The sequence below is a fragment of the Arachis hypogaea genome, chromosome 12 (assembly GCF_003086295.3).
Source record: "Arachis hypogaea cultivar Tifrunner chromosome 12, arahy.Tifrunner.gnm2.J5K5, whole genome shotgun sequence".
NCBI lineage: Eukaryota > Viridiplantae > Streptophyta > Magnoliopsida > Fabales > Fabaceae > Arachis > Arachis hypogaea.
In genome coordinates this window covers 98,357,404-98,370,962 of record NC_092047.1, presented here as the reverse complement: position 1 = coordinate 98,370,962, position 13,559 = coordinate 98,357,404, and the positions used below count along the sequence as shown (strand labels likewise).

Sequence of the window (13,559 nt, the reverse complement as noted above, 5' to 3'; positions counted from 1 at the left end):
CTCGCCCCGATAGAGTAGGGCGGATCGAATACCTGCGAATTCGAGTACTCCTATCACCCCTAAAAAACAAATAAAAATTATTTATACTAGAATAAATGGTTATCTTGATTCATTAGAAATTGACAAAGTAAGCAAAACTCATAGTTCAATTACGTGCTTATTTAAAATAAAAAACCTCAATTCTAATAAATAATTCATTCTAAAAAGACCTTCATTGAGGAAGTATAAGCCCTTTTAAATGAGACTATTTAGAAACAAATAGAGATCTTTAAATTCTATAGACAATTACACAAAAAAAAAGTGATTAAAAATTTATTTCCTTTCACGTCCAACTTTTATATTAAAATTTAGATTATTATTCTAAATATTCATGTTTAATATCTTTTCTTTTAATAAATAACATAACAAACTAACTATATTAGATATTCCATACCTATATTAATTTTACAAGAATAGGTAGTTCTTATTTGATTCAAATTATTCATTATCTTTTTTTTCATCTTTTATTTTTAGTTTATAGAGATACAAAAAATATATTTTATTTACAGTTATATTTATAACATATAAATGTAAAATACTATTAGTCGACAAATTTAATGGTCAAAGAATTGAACATCAAAGTGTTGGTAGTCGAATTCTAAAGGGTGTGAGTTCGAGGAGAAGATATCGACAGAAGAGGAATTGATATGTTGAATTGCATCGCAGTTCGAAGATAGTAAATGGTGTGATGAGATTGATGATGCTGTTTACAAGGGTAGTTATTTGACTTTGCAATTGGCAGGAACATATATTTTTAGATTTTTCAGATGTGACATTTGACAGCACAGGATTGGTTAGATTGTTCTATAAATTAAGAGGGCTTGGAAATAGCAAGAGATTAGAATTTGTCTTCAGAAAATACTCTCGCACACTCATATCTCAGCAAAATTTATTTTCTATAGAATTCCTTCTATGTATTTATCTTTCTTTTAAATTTTTTATAATTTTCTTTCTCGCAATTTACTTTTTCTTTGCAAAGTCTTTTCTTTTCTTCTTTTAAATCCTGTGTTGTCTTTTTAAATTCAAAATCCTTCAACTATGTTGGAGGCATTTATTGCTTTCTTTTAATTTAAAATCATTTACTCTATTTTCTGTAATTTAAAATTCAAGTAATTCAATTCCAGTTTACATTCTAAATTTTTCTCTTTTTACTTGTTCAAAATAGAGTCTTTGGTGTAACTTTTAAAATTAGTATTCATAAAAGAGGAGTAGATTTTGCTCCTAAATCATAAATATCAAACCAATCCAAATTTATTAAAAATCTACATAACAAATATATAATATAAATTATTTGTGTTCAACAAAATTTGAAGGTTTACGAAATTTTTATCCTATCCATTAGACAATAGATACTTTTTTTTAAATTTTTTATAAATTCAATTTAATAAAAAATTAGGAAAAAAATAAATAACATCTGCCAATACTTATATATAGTATATGGATATATAAAGTGTATATATAAATATATAGAATATAATAAAATTTATATTCAAATTGGATTTAATAATTCGTCCAGACCCACCAAATGTAATTACATTTAACGCATAAATTTTCAACTTAAATTTCATATACAAATAAACAATCTTTATTTCACCACATAGTTTTAATATTTTGATTATTTTAATGCGAAAAATTTTCTCTCCAAATTAGTTCAAATTATTATTTTACTGAATTTTCAGATTTTTTTTATTCTTTCTCCTATGCAATTCAAAACGGCCTCAAAATTTCCTCCAAATAACTTCAAATATAAACCAACCCAAAGTTTTTTCAGTCCCCCCCCCCCCTCCCAAAACCCAAAAATTCTAGTGCATCTTTCCTAAAAAACGGGCCTAAAACACACACCAAAAGCTCTTACCTTACTCCCTCAGATTACTTATTTTTGGTGGCCCACATAAAAAAAATTTGACTTAATGAAATGAGATGATAATCCAAGTCAAAAAAAAAAAAAAAGAAATGAGGTAATAATTCATGTGCCTCTTAATACGTTGTACCTGAAATCGAAAAAAAAAAAACCTTGGTAAATGTACTAGGTATTGAAAAGAAATTTTTTAGTATTATGTGAATAAGTTTGTAATATGGGTGTATTGAATTGAGAATTGTCCATCCTACTAAAAAAATACCAAATCCTTATTTATAAAAGCAACAAATTTCTGTCCTTCTACCGTGTCCCACAAAAAGTTGAATTCACAGTTCAGCAATGATATTACCAAGTGAATATCCACCCCAGTTTCTGTTAATTTTTTTAAAGGACTATGAGATTTTTGATAAAAAAATATTTTTTTGGTCTTTGATATTTAACTTTGTGAGATTGGTTAGTCATTTTTTTTTCTTTAAAACATATTTATATAACATGTTAATCACTAACATATTTTTTATTTAATTTTTATAAGTAAGAATAATTTAAAAATCACTAATACTTCTTAGTTTAACATAATAAATTTAGCTAATATATTTAAAAAAATAATAAAAAATAAAAAACTAAACGGTCTTGACAATTATTTTTAAAAGACAAAAAGACTCTCAATAAAAAAAATTTGTCAATCCTAATTGATTTTTAATGGATAAATGAACGGTTTGATATGTCATGTAAGTTTATTCCGTTAATACAGAGAAAAATATTGATAGAAGGACAAATCTGTCTTATAAAAATAAAGATTAAAAATAAAAAAATATCTTTTTTGTTAAAAACTTTATTATTTTTTGAAATAATTGTCAGAAATCATTTAATATTTTTTTTTTCCTGATATTGTCAGATTCTGTTTAGGGAGGATGAAAAACAAAGAAAAAAAATCGGAGGCTTATTGATCGGAGAAAAGGAAGAGACTTATTAAGCCTAACTGAGAAGAAAATAAAAAGAGATCACCTGATCTTATCTTGCATGAGAGAAACTAGTCGCAACGCAAAAAACTTAGTCTCAAATCTGAGAATGAACAAACGAAATTTCTATTTCAGTCAGAGACCGACCCATGACAAAAAAAATACATTGACCCAGGTGTCATTCACAGCTCCACATACACTCTATAGTCTACAAATTTTGTTCTACATCTCTAGATATTTTTTTGGATCTATACCTTACAAAATTTCTATTAACTAACCATAAAAACATCATAATCATTTTACATTTACAGTTAACACAAAGGATTAGCCCAATAATACAAAATAAAAATAATAAAATAAATTGTGCAAAACACATGAAAACATCCATATTCGTTTTCTTTTTATCAAATATGACAATTTGTCATCCCCTTGTCTACAATACATGCACTAACATCTTTTCATCATTCTCTTTTCTTTCTTTCCTTGGCTAGTTATAAATATTGTAACGACTTATAGCAATATACACGTTTTTCTATATTCTTTCATCTTGTCTCTACCTCTCCATTTGTCTTTGTTTCTTTGAAGAATATTCTTTAAATTGGACTGTGTAAATTGTTATTTGTATAGTATGTGGTGTTAATTTATTCTTTTTACTTGAATATTAGATTTTAATTAATTTATTATACCAGAATTGAACAAGATGTAACTTGTATGCTATTTTAAAATAAGAAAAAATTGTTAGAGAAAATATTTTGTCTAATTATAAAAATTATTAGGAATAAAACTCTTTTTTAAAGCTACCTCTTTTGTACAACCTTGACTGGAATTGGCAATAATAAACCAGTAATTTTTTTTCCTTAAAATTAATTTATTTTGGAAATACTAAAAAAGAGGGTCATACAAAGTTACAGACACACTCACACACACACTAACCTCTCCACTACTGCTAGGATTCAAACCTGGCGTGGCTTAATTTGAATTTTGAGGCAAACACTTTTGCCACTACCTCACATGCCTCAGCCACGAGCTCTACCTCAGATTGAAAAGACCTTTGATCAGGCTGGACCTCTCTTTGTTACAACTAGCATTTTTATAAGGAGTATTCGGCCCGCTCTTGGCCCAAGAAACAATTCAAATTTTGGGCTAACAGTCTAATCTTTGTTACTATCCATCGTTTCTCATTCTGCTATTAGAATTTAGAACTCTTGTCATCCAAAAAAAAAAAAAAATTTAGAACTGTTAGATCTTTCACGACCAAAAAACGAACTCCGAGATCTTTTGAAACATGTTTTGCATTCACAACATTAAAATTTCTATTACTAGATACAGTTGGAATGACTTGATTGCTGAAGATCTTGAGCTGAGTGATTTAGACAGACTTGATATGATGTCCCTGAGTGACTGGACTAAGAAATGTTTGTTCCCTGATTCAAACAAGTTCCAACTTGAACTCAGTATTCGTGCATTGGGAAACGAATGTCTTTACCAATGGCAAGTCGTGCATGTCTTTCTTCACATTTTGGAAGTTTTGGTAAATGTTGATCCTTCCAAAGAACCCTTTCTTCTGGAGTTAAAAGCAAAAGGAAAAGGAAAAGGAAAAGGCAATTAAAAAGCACTATACAGTTGAGTCTTTCTTAAAAAGTTCATTGAAGATGTAATTTTGGTATTTGAATCTCTAACACTTGTAAATTAAAAGCCTAACTCAAATGATGTCATGGCTTTGCATATATTCGTTTGATAGTAAAGTGATGATTGCTGGTTGTTGCATAAAAATATATTATTAATTTGTGGTTAAGGGAAGATATTATTTCACTTTAAATTATAAGAGTAAGGTAAAAATACCATTACCACTGAGATAACAAGTTTCAATGCACATCCATGTTGTGCAAGATTCAGTGTTTGTTTCCACGTCATGCGGGTTGGAATGCTTTGAACGCAGGTCAAATTTACGAATTTGAAATCCATTTACCGGTTTCAAAGATGACAATGATTTAAAATGGAAAAGAGCTTACACCTTACAAATATTTGTTGGAAAAAAAAAAGCCACAGAAACATAGGATTTGTTCCCATAGTACAAAGGGTGAATCGGATCAGCATATGAAAGTGTCATTGACATTTTTACCCCTCGCCTAAAATGAGTTTATACAATAATTCTATTTCCTTCTTGATGGTTCATGAAAGAGCACAACAGAAACATGGTTAGTATTTTTATCACCCCAATCAAATTGAAAAGTCCAAGCAAAGCTATTAAAGATTGAAGACCTTCTTCTTCTAAGATTCTTCATCATCCTACAAAGTCATGCAATAGTTGCCCTCCAATAACATCCCTTCCGAAATGCCGGTTTTGCGATTCAAAACCGCTCAGGACATAGCCTTCATTATTGGTTTCGAGACCAAGGCCGAAGCGCTGAGCCGCGCTCAATGGAAACGGTTCGGCCAAACCAATCCCATGATTTTGGTGAAGGCCTAGTGTAAGTGACACATTATTGCTAGCACTCCCCATGCTCACTCCAATGCCAACTTGCTGGTTGCCGTGGCATGCAAGATTCACTTGTTCTTGAGTCCTAATCGCCATGCTCGGAAGCTCGTTCATAGCTCGCTTGTAAGGTGCCTCCTGAAATTTATCGGCGGCCGAGGTCGATGGATTATCTGAAACAAGCGTTGTGTTATCCGAAGGCAAGGGATCGCTCGACTTGTTCCTACTATGCTCTTCTCTTTGAGTATTTTTCTGAGCTTGCCGGGTTTCTAGCATGTGTATTTCTTCCACCATTGGTTTCCACAGCCTTACTCTTGCATTAATAAACCAGTTAGACACCTGAAAAAATAGATACATGTAGTAAAATAATCAGTTGACAAAATCATAAATGATAAGCATGAAAATGAAGATTAATTATCAAGAATTCCCTCACCTGGCTACGAGATAAACCAGTTTGTTTAGCCAACATTAATTTGTCCGTATCGGTCGGGTAACTGCATGAGGCCGAAAAATAACTCAGTGATATGAATAAGTACAAGAAACATGATATTATAAATCGTTAGATGATTTGACATTTTTTCCTGAACATGTTTGGCTGAATTATCTAACGAAAATGGAACTTACGGGTGCAGAAAGTGCTCGAATAACCACGCCCTGAGAACCGTCACGGCGCGCTCAGGGAGTCCTCTTTGAGGTCTCCAAACAGGTTGGTGCTCAATGAATCCTGACCTTTGGCCGTAAGGGCCACGATCATTGTTGCCGAATCTCGGAGACTCGTCTTTCCTGTTGCTTAGTTGAAAATGAGTCTTATTGTTGAACTGAAGCTGGTCAGTAATTGCATTCTTAAGACATCTAAAGTGTTTGGACATTGTCTTTATGGCCAAACTCGCATATGGAGCTGCATTCGTGAGGCCCGAAACATACTCGAACGATGTTACCACTGCATGCATCTGCTGATAATATTGCCTGTACCTCCTATAAACCTGTTCATCATAAAGAAACAAAAGTTGTCACATTATTGTTTTACCAACCAGAATTATGACTACTTATGCAAGAAATTCAATAGTCATCGTTTCAAATGCCCAATTCATCAGATATTATTTTAGTACTGAGTTAATTATTTGGCCAACTGGACAAGAACCCTGTGGCATCGATATGCCGTGGATAGAAGCATAGAGAGGTTAATAATACTTAGTTCACTAACTTGGATAACAAACATTTCAAACCATAGCAAAATCTTCAGTCTCCGTTGCATCATATAGTAATAGGTCTAGAAATCATTAGATGAAACATAGAACAAGACAAACAAATTAATAATTCCCTAAATGGAAACCAGAGAAAAACAAGGACACGATCCAATTATAGGCTTGATGAATAGGTATTTCAAGCAACAATTGATGGGATAAAGACCCATATATTAACTTTGATTGTTGATTTTTGACTTCAAATTTATTTCCAAAGGTTTATGATTTTAGGTAACACAATGCAGTTCACTAATAATTAAGTTGGTTTGCCTGATGATCAACACAAATAACTCTTAAATTGTTCAAAGTCATAGGGATAGAAGAAAAAGCCCTTACAATAGGGAGGAAATATTGTCCACTAATCTTCACATTTACATAGATACTAATCTTCATTTTTTTTAAAAAAAGAAAAAAGAAGAAAGAAAGAAAATATCACAATAGTTTGCTTCTCTCTTAGAGGGTGAAAGTCATAAATAGATAAGCAAAGGAAGTGTATACTACACAACCATAATGATGCAAAACCATAGGTGACATGACAGCACATTCTGATGTTTTCCTATACCCTTAAATTCGGAAAAGAACCCATGTACATCCACATATACATATTACATACACATATTTAATTATTCTACCAAACAATGAAGCTTTTATTTAGTTTATGGTCACAAAAATTGTTGATCCTGTCAATAAATAGTTTAAATATTTCTATTGGGGCCTTAACTAATGATAATATTAAGACCAGAAGAGTTTTTAGCATACGGACAATGGAACATTCAATTAAAGCTACAATTAGTAATATAATATCATAGGAAATTTCTAAAGTGAGACTTGTTAGTAGTAAAAAGAGTGTATAAATATGCAATCTAATGTTGAGAAAGCAAATGGAGTATATAAATTACTAGTTGTAATAATGATCTAGCACCACTTTAATTTACATCATGGTTACACCGTTTATTTAAATCCTTGCACAAGCATTGGTCATAACTCCCACACTGGTGAATCACGGGTATGGAATCCACAGGAACTAATCACTATGCAGTAACTGTGATATAAGTATATAACAAATGTGGTAGGGAAAAGTAGGGTGAAAATTAAAAAATATATATACTACACCTGAAAAACAAAATCTATGTTCTTCATTATGAAAATCATTTATCCTTAATATAAAACTAGAATTTAGCTAACAAGTGATGATCTAAGAGCACAGGTTAAAAGAGTGAAAGTAGAAAGTTTTTACATTTCCAATAGATTCATGCCATAAAGAACGACTTACAAGATTTATATTTTCTATAAAAACATTTTACTACTTCTAATATCCTTAACAAGCCATGCATTAAAAAATATTGTTTAATTCCATGTTATGGTTTATTATTCATGTTGTCCTAATATATGAATATCTAATATTCAGCACAGAATGAATATATGCGCCAAATATATATTCACCATATCATATATGAGAATATTACTTTCATCATGTTGGAAAAAGAAAAGGCAAATATGAACAATAATTGCCGGCTAAAGAGTTTAGAATAAATTAAATTATATCACTAGTTTTTAGTTAGAATTATTATTAGCGACATACTCTACTATTATAATATCCATAATTTAGAATAGAGTTTGTCAAAACAATCCCAAACAAACAAAGCCAATCCCACTTAAAAGGCAAAACACCTTATCAAGAATATATACATATGTATCTAAGTTTCTTTCTTTAAAAGATTTGAACACCTCCACAATCATATCACTAAAATTTTCATTTAATTTAGAGTATAAATCTTTCCAAATGGATTCCTTCAACTTTATGCAAAATTATCCCTCCAAATCGGTAACATTGCCACCAATTAGATATCTTTCAATGGTTGTCAGCCCCTTTACAATACCAATCTCTTTGTGCATATATTCCCTCCCATTAACTTTTCCATAAAGATAATTGAGTTCACGGAGGGCCATCCATCACACTAATTGCAAGAATCTTAATACACTTAGTTACAAAAGGTTGATCCATCATATATATATATATATATATATATAACTCAAGAATTTAGGTAAACTAGAATCATAGTCAAATCATATCATATTAAACTCGGTTTGAGGATTTAAAACTTGTAAAGTAGTAAAAAATTGAGTTAACTCAAGAAATATGTGTAATAATAAACTTGCTTGTACTAGTTTATGTACTAGCAAACCTAACTAACCTTCCACTTGGAAGGAATCATTAAACAAGCATTAATCAACATGAGCACATAATATAACTTTCAAAAAAGAAGAAAAGAATATATTAATTTTTTTTTTTAAAAAAAAAGAGAGAGATAAAAGGAGAACATGCAAATTTGGTAAAGAAACCCATTTTCCTTCTGGACAAAAACTGATCTAAAACAGAAAATGCAAGTGGACAAAGTGACAAAAAATTTTTTACAATAAACATGAACTCAGATATGAAGTTGACAAGAGAATGAAACCCCATTTCACCAATTATTTCAAATGACAGTGACACAAATCAGAGGGAAAAAATAAAATAATTTTTTTTAAAAAAAATATATCCTTATTTACAAAATTGAATTGTGTCTATAAAAACTTTACTCAATTTAAGCATTGAAAAAAAAAAGTTGGACTGTGATAACAAAACCACATCAAAATCAAAATCAAATATAATATAATAGAGAAGTAGGTGTTATTAATTACCATACACAAGTATATATCCAAATACAAAAATCAGCCTCCTCCATATATTTATATGTTTAACTTGTTTTTAATATATATTTTTTAATTAAAATTTTCTATGAATAATTGATCCAAATAACATTAGTCAAGAATTTTGAAATCAACAAACCTCATCAAGCATGGTTAAGAGCCTTGACTTCTTGCGACTCTCAACAGCAGCAGCAGCATGCTGATCTGCAAGCAATAGAGGATCTTCATGATGAGAATGATTCAAGCACTCCATTAATGGCGTAGTAGTACTAGCAGCAGTAGGAGGAGGTTCCATTAACGAAGCATCAGCAACAATGATCTTATCTTCAGCACCAACAACACCAACACCAACATCACATAACTCCTCTAACAATTGCTGTGCTGGTTTCAAGAACCTCGATCCCTTCAACACCGAAGCGTAACCCGTAAATGGACCCATCATTTGTGGTACCACCATTACCGACGAACAGCTTCTAGAAACTTCGTTCGAAGTACCAGAACCCCCACCACTACTGTTAACCACCAACCCCGGAATCACACCACCACCACCACCGCAAATCATAGCCCCATACCGCTGAAGATTCAGTTCTAGAGGAAGATTATTGCCGTTATTGTTGCTGTTATGATTGTTATTGTTACTACCATGGTTATGGTTGTGGGAAGAGAGAGATAGAGATAATGGTTCAGGCTTGAACACCATGATTTCACCGCCTCCGCCGCTGCCACCACCACCACCGTAACCGCCATGGTTATCGAAATCTCTGAGATTCTGTGGCTGGTAGAGAAACAACGGATTATTGTTGTTGTTGTTGTTGTTGTTGTTGTTGTTTCCAAAAACGTGAATTGACGGGTTATTCAAATGCAAAGTAGAAGAAGATTGTGGATCCATGTAAGCATGGTGATGGGAAAGGGAAACGGAAGAGGAGTTAGAAGAAGGAGAAGAAGATGAAGAAGAAGAACCGTTGTTGATGGCGGTTACTACACCAAACCCCATCATCATCAAACCAGAACGTTGTTGTTCTTCCTGCTTCACTGCAGAAGAAGAGGCGAATAAGTTGGTGGTGTTGTTGGGTTTAGAAGGTTCGTTGTTGAGGTGGAAATTACCGTGATGACCTTGTTGTGTTGCTGCTGCACAGGTTAATAAATCGGAGGGAATGAATGAAGAAGGGTCGTACCAAGAAGTAGAAGTAGTAGTAGTAGGAGGAGTGGAAGAAGATTCTAGTAGTGTTGTTGTTTGTTGATGGTGGTGTTGTTGGTTGTGAGCCACAACTACTCTAAGCTTATCTCTTCTGCTTTGTTGTGGGACATGGTAACCCTCAAAACCCTCCTCAGCCATAAAAGGGTAAAAATAGAAAACAAAATTCAAAAGTAACCAAAAGATAAAAGATAAAAAAATGAAAGCTTTTCTTTTCAGAAGTAGTAGCTAGCTAGCAGCAGCAACAAGTAGATGATGATGATGATGATGATGAAGAAGAAGAAGAAACGATGGGATTATTCAATGACATGGAGAGAATAAAAGAGCATGTAGTAGTGTAGTAGTAGTAGTAGTAAGCAAGAGAGAGCAAGTGATGTATGTTATTGCAAGAAGAAGCAAAAGATTAGATAGATAGAAAGAGAAAGAGAGAGAGAGAGATACGTGAATTGATGATGATGATGATGAATAATAATTGATTTGAGAATAATAAATAAAAAAAATAAAAGGGGTGATTTGTGAAGTAAGTGTATAGGAGCTATATGGTATGGGGTTCTGGGTCTATGAGTGTTGGTGTGTCTTTCATTTTGTGTGGCGCAGAGAGATTCTCTCTTTGTTCAAAGTGCGAAAAAAACGAGATTGAGATGGTCCTGTCCTGGCAGACAGCGGACCCTTTACGGTTAACGCTAATCTGGCAGAAGCACAGCTTTCCCACGATTGCATTCCATATCAAGAAATTACTCTATTAAGATATATATGTTATTTGTGTGCGTAAATGAGTCAGATAGAGAGATCTGGCATATAGAACCGGAACAGAGTCACTGCAATAATTCCAGGCTAGGTTGATAGAGAAGAGGTTGGATCGGATTCTTTTTAATCCTGCCTGGAATTCTCTTTGTACCGCTTCTTCTATTCGCCACCTTGAGAGGCTAGCGAGACTTCAAGGCTGTAGCGAACAACCGGCTTCTCTCGGCTATCAAAGTGAGTTGGCATTCTTAAGCCAAGCCAGTGAGGTTCCAACTCCGCATGCCCTTACACAGGTCTTCCGTAACTTTCATACTAGAACCTAGCAATGTAGTGCCAGACTTCTGAAATGTCATCGATCGCTGGACCAGCTATTTAATCTTTCATTTCTGGTCTCTTGTCTTTCCAGCAAAAGAATTGAATTTCGTCTCAGTATTCGAAAGGTATTAATCTTTTCTACCGGTGCGAATGTCTCATCATAGTCTTCACCGTACTTCTGGGTGTAGCCCTTAGCAACTAACCGGGCCTTATATTTAACTGAGTACCACAGGACGAAAAGACGACATTCTCTTACGGTGAGAACCCACCAGACTCGCCCACATGGCCCATTTCATGGTGAGCCGTAGGAAGGCATCTCACCTCTGGTATTACCAAAGGGCCGGGCTTGATTCGTGAAAGTCAGCTCCGGCTTTCGGCACCGGTTACGAGAACAGTAAGAGTTCATTCTGTCCGGGCCCCGGAGATAGGATTTCTCAACTGTCGATCGACGCGACAATCATGCCTGCTTGACAAAGCCTTTTTCAGTCTCCCAAATCACTGTCAGCAACCTTTTCTAAGAAGAAAGAGGATCGGTTTTGCACGTGAATCAGAAAAGGAAGAATAAGATCTTGTCGCAATTGAATCCGTAACTGCAGCTATGGAGTCTGCAGTGGGAATAAGCGCCTAGAAGAGAGCTTTTGCGGAACGGAGTCAGAACCGGCTTTTCTCTTCGTGTTCCGCAGGCGCTCAACGGGGGAGCCCTAAGAAGTGAGCCTCTTCCCTTACAAAGGAGCATTTCTCCTTCTCACGTAATGTCTTGAAGACGGCTCATGTTCAGCCTCCAATGCAGAAACTTTCACAGATAGACGCAGAGCTTTTTGGTTGTTAATTTATAGCAGCACTGAGCAACATCCAACAGCTCTGAAACAAACTCCAACTCAAAGATCCGGCTCAAGATGTACAAGATTGATATAGAAAGTGTTCCGTGAGTGAGCTATAAGTTCTGAGGAGTAATGGATCATCTAGTGGTAACCTTCGTAGTAAATGCTGTTTAAGGGGTAACACTAAATCAAGCGGCTGCTTAGGCTAATACGCCGCCGTACAGGAGTTCGTCTAACCTGCGGCAGCTATGAATTTGTCCACCTTTTATCGAAATTGGGTGGAATTGAAACATTCTTACAAAAGTCAAGACAAGAGGGCAGGAAAGACTGATTCCGTAGCTTTGAGTAGTCCCGATCTATACTTTCATAATCAACTATACAAAGTCCCTTGAAATGGCTTCCTCCCCTGCTTCTCCTTCCGACTGGTTGACACTCCGTAGTATAGATGTGTCCTTGGGAATCCAATTTCCTTCTTCTCTTGGTTCTCATTGGGACTCAGCCTTTTAGCCGATTCGCACCTTTACTCTCTGTCTCAATCGAGCCGGTCAGATCAATAGAGAAGTCAGGAAATTGTGAATGGTTGGAGAGAGTGAAGCTTCACTTTCCTAGCTCCTAAGTCCCTGACGGTAGGTACGTTCCGCCACGATGGTCTGGCTCAAGGATATCTTTTTATCTTTTGAGTGGTCTGCAATATCTCGGCTGCTCAAGAAGTTGGACTAGCAGCTCCTGTCGGCATAAGCCATCAAAGCTTTTGCTCTTATCGTCTCTTCAATGGCTATCTTCATCTTCCATGTATATGTTTTATACACGGTCGGATTAATTCCCTAGCTAATCCGCCTTCAAGCCTTGTTCCTCCGTACTTGTAGAAGTAGGCATAAGAGCTCTATCAGCTAGGTCTTCCGGTCAAAAAACAACGTCGATGAAGACGTGTAGGTGCACTATTACGCGGTAGTGATTCTAACTTTCCATGAATTTCCCATTTTGACGGGTTAGTGTGAGCTTATCCATGCGGTTATGCACCCTTCGAATAGGAATCCATTTTTCTGAAAGATCCCGGCTTTCGTGCTTTGGTGAGTCTTCGAGACCCTTTCGATGACCTACGTTGTGTTGAAGGGATATCTACACGATCCGATCGATTGCGTAAAGCGCGCGGTAGCAACGGAACCGGGGAGAATATACAGAAAAGACGGTTCTATTTCTATTCGAAGGGATATGGA

The 13,559-nt window shown here is 34.4% G+C and overlaps 1 protein-coding gene across 1 annotated transcript; it reads right to left on the bottom strand.

Moving 5' to 3' along the window:
- Positions 1-4,801: 4,801 nt before the first annotated feature.
- LOC112727818 (BEL1-like homeodomain protein 9) lies at positions 4,802-11,430 on the bottom strand. Its single transcript, XM_025777728.3, has 4 exons — positions 9,407-11,430; positions 5,957-6,315; positions 5,766-5,826; positions 4,802-5,671 (listed from the first exon to the last, which is right to left on the bottom strand). Exons 1-4 carry the CDS (start codon positions 10,601-10,603, stop codon positions 5,141-5,143), a joined length of 2,148 nt encoding a protein of 715 aa, XP_025633513.1. The 5' UTR covers positions 10,604-11,430; the 3' UTR covers positions 4,802-5,140.
- Between the last annotated feature and the right edge of the window lie 2,129 nt (positions 11,431-13,559).

Coding starts and splice junctions, on each gene's coding strand:
- LOC112727818 (XM_025777728.3), bottom strand. CDS start 10,603: ATGGCTGAGGAGGGTTTTGAGGGTTACCATGTCCCACAACAAAGCAGA. Junction 6,316..9,406: donor TCTTAACCATGCTTGATGAG/GTTTGTTGATTT, acceptor TATGATGAACAG/GTTTATAGGAGGTACAGGCA. Junction 5,827..5,956: donor TTCGAGCACTTTCTGCACCC/GTAAGTTCCATT, acceptor GGCCTCATGCAG/TTACCCGACCGATACGGACA.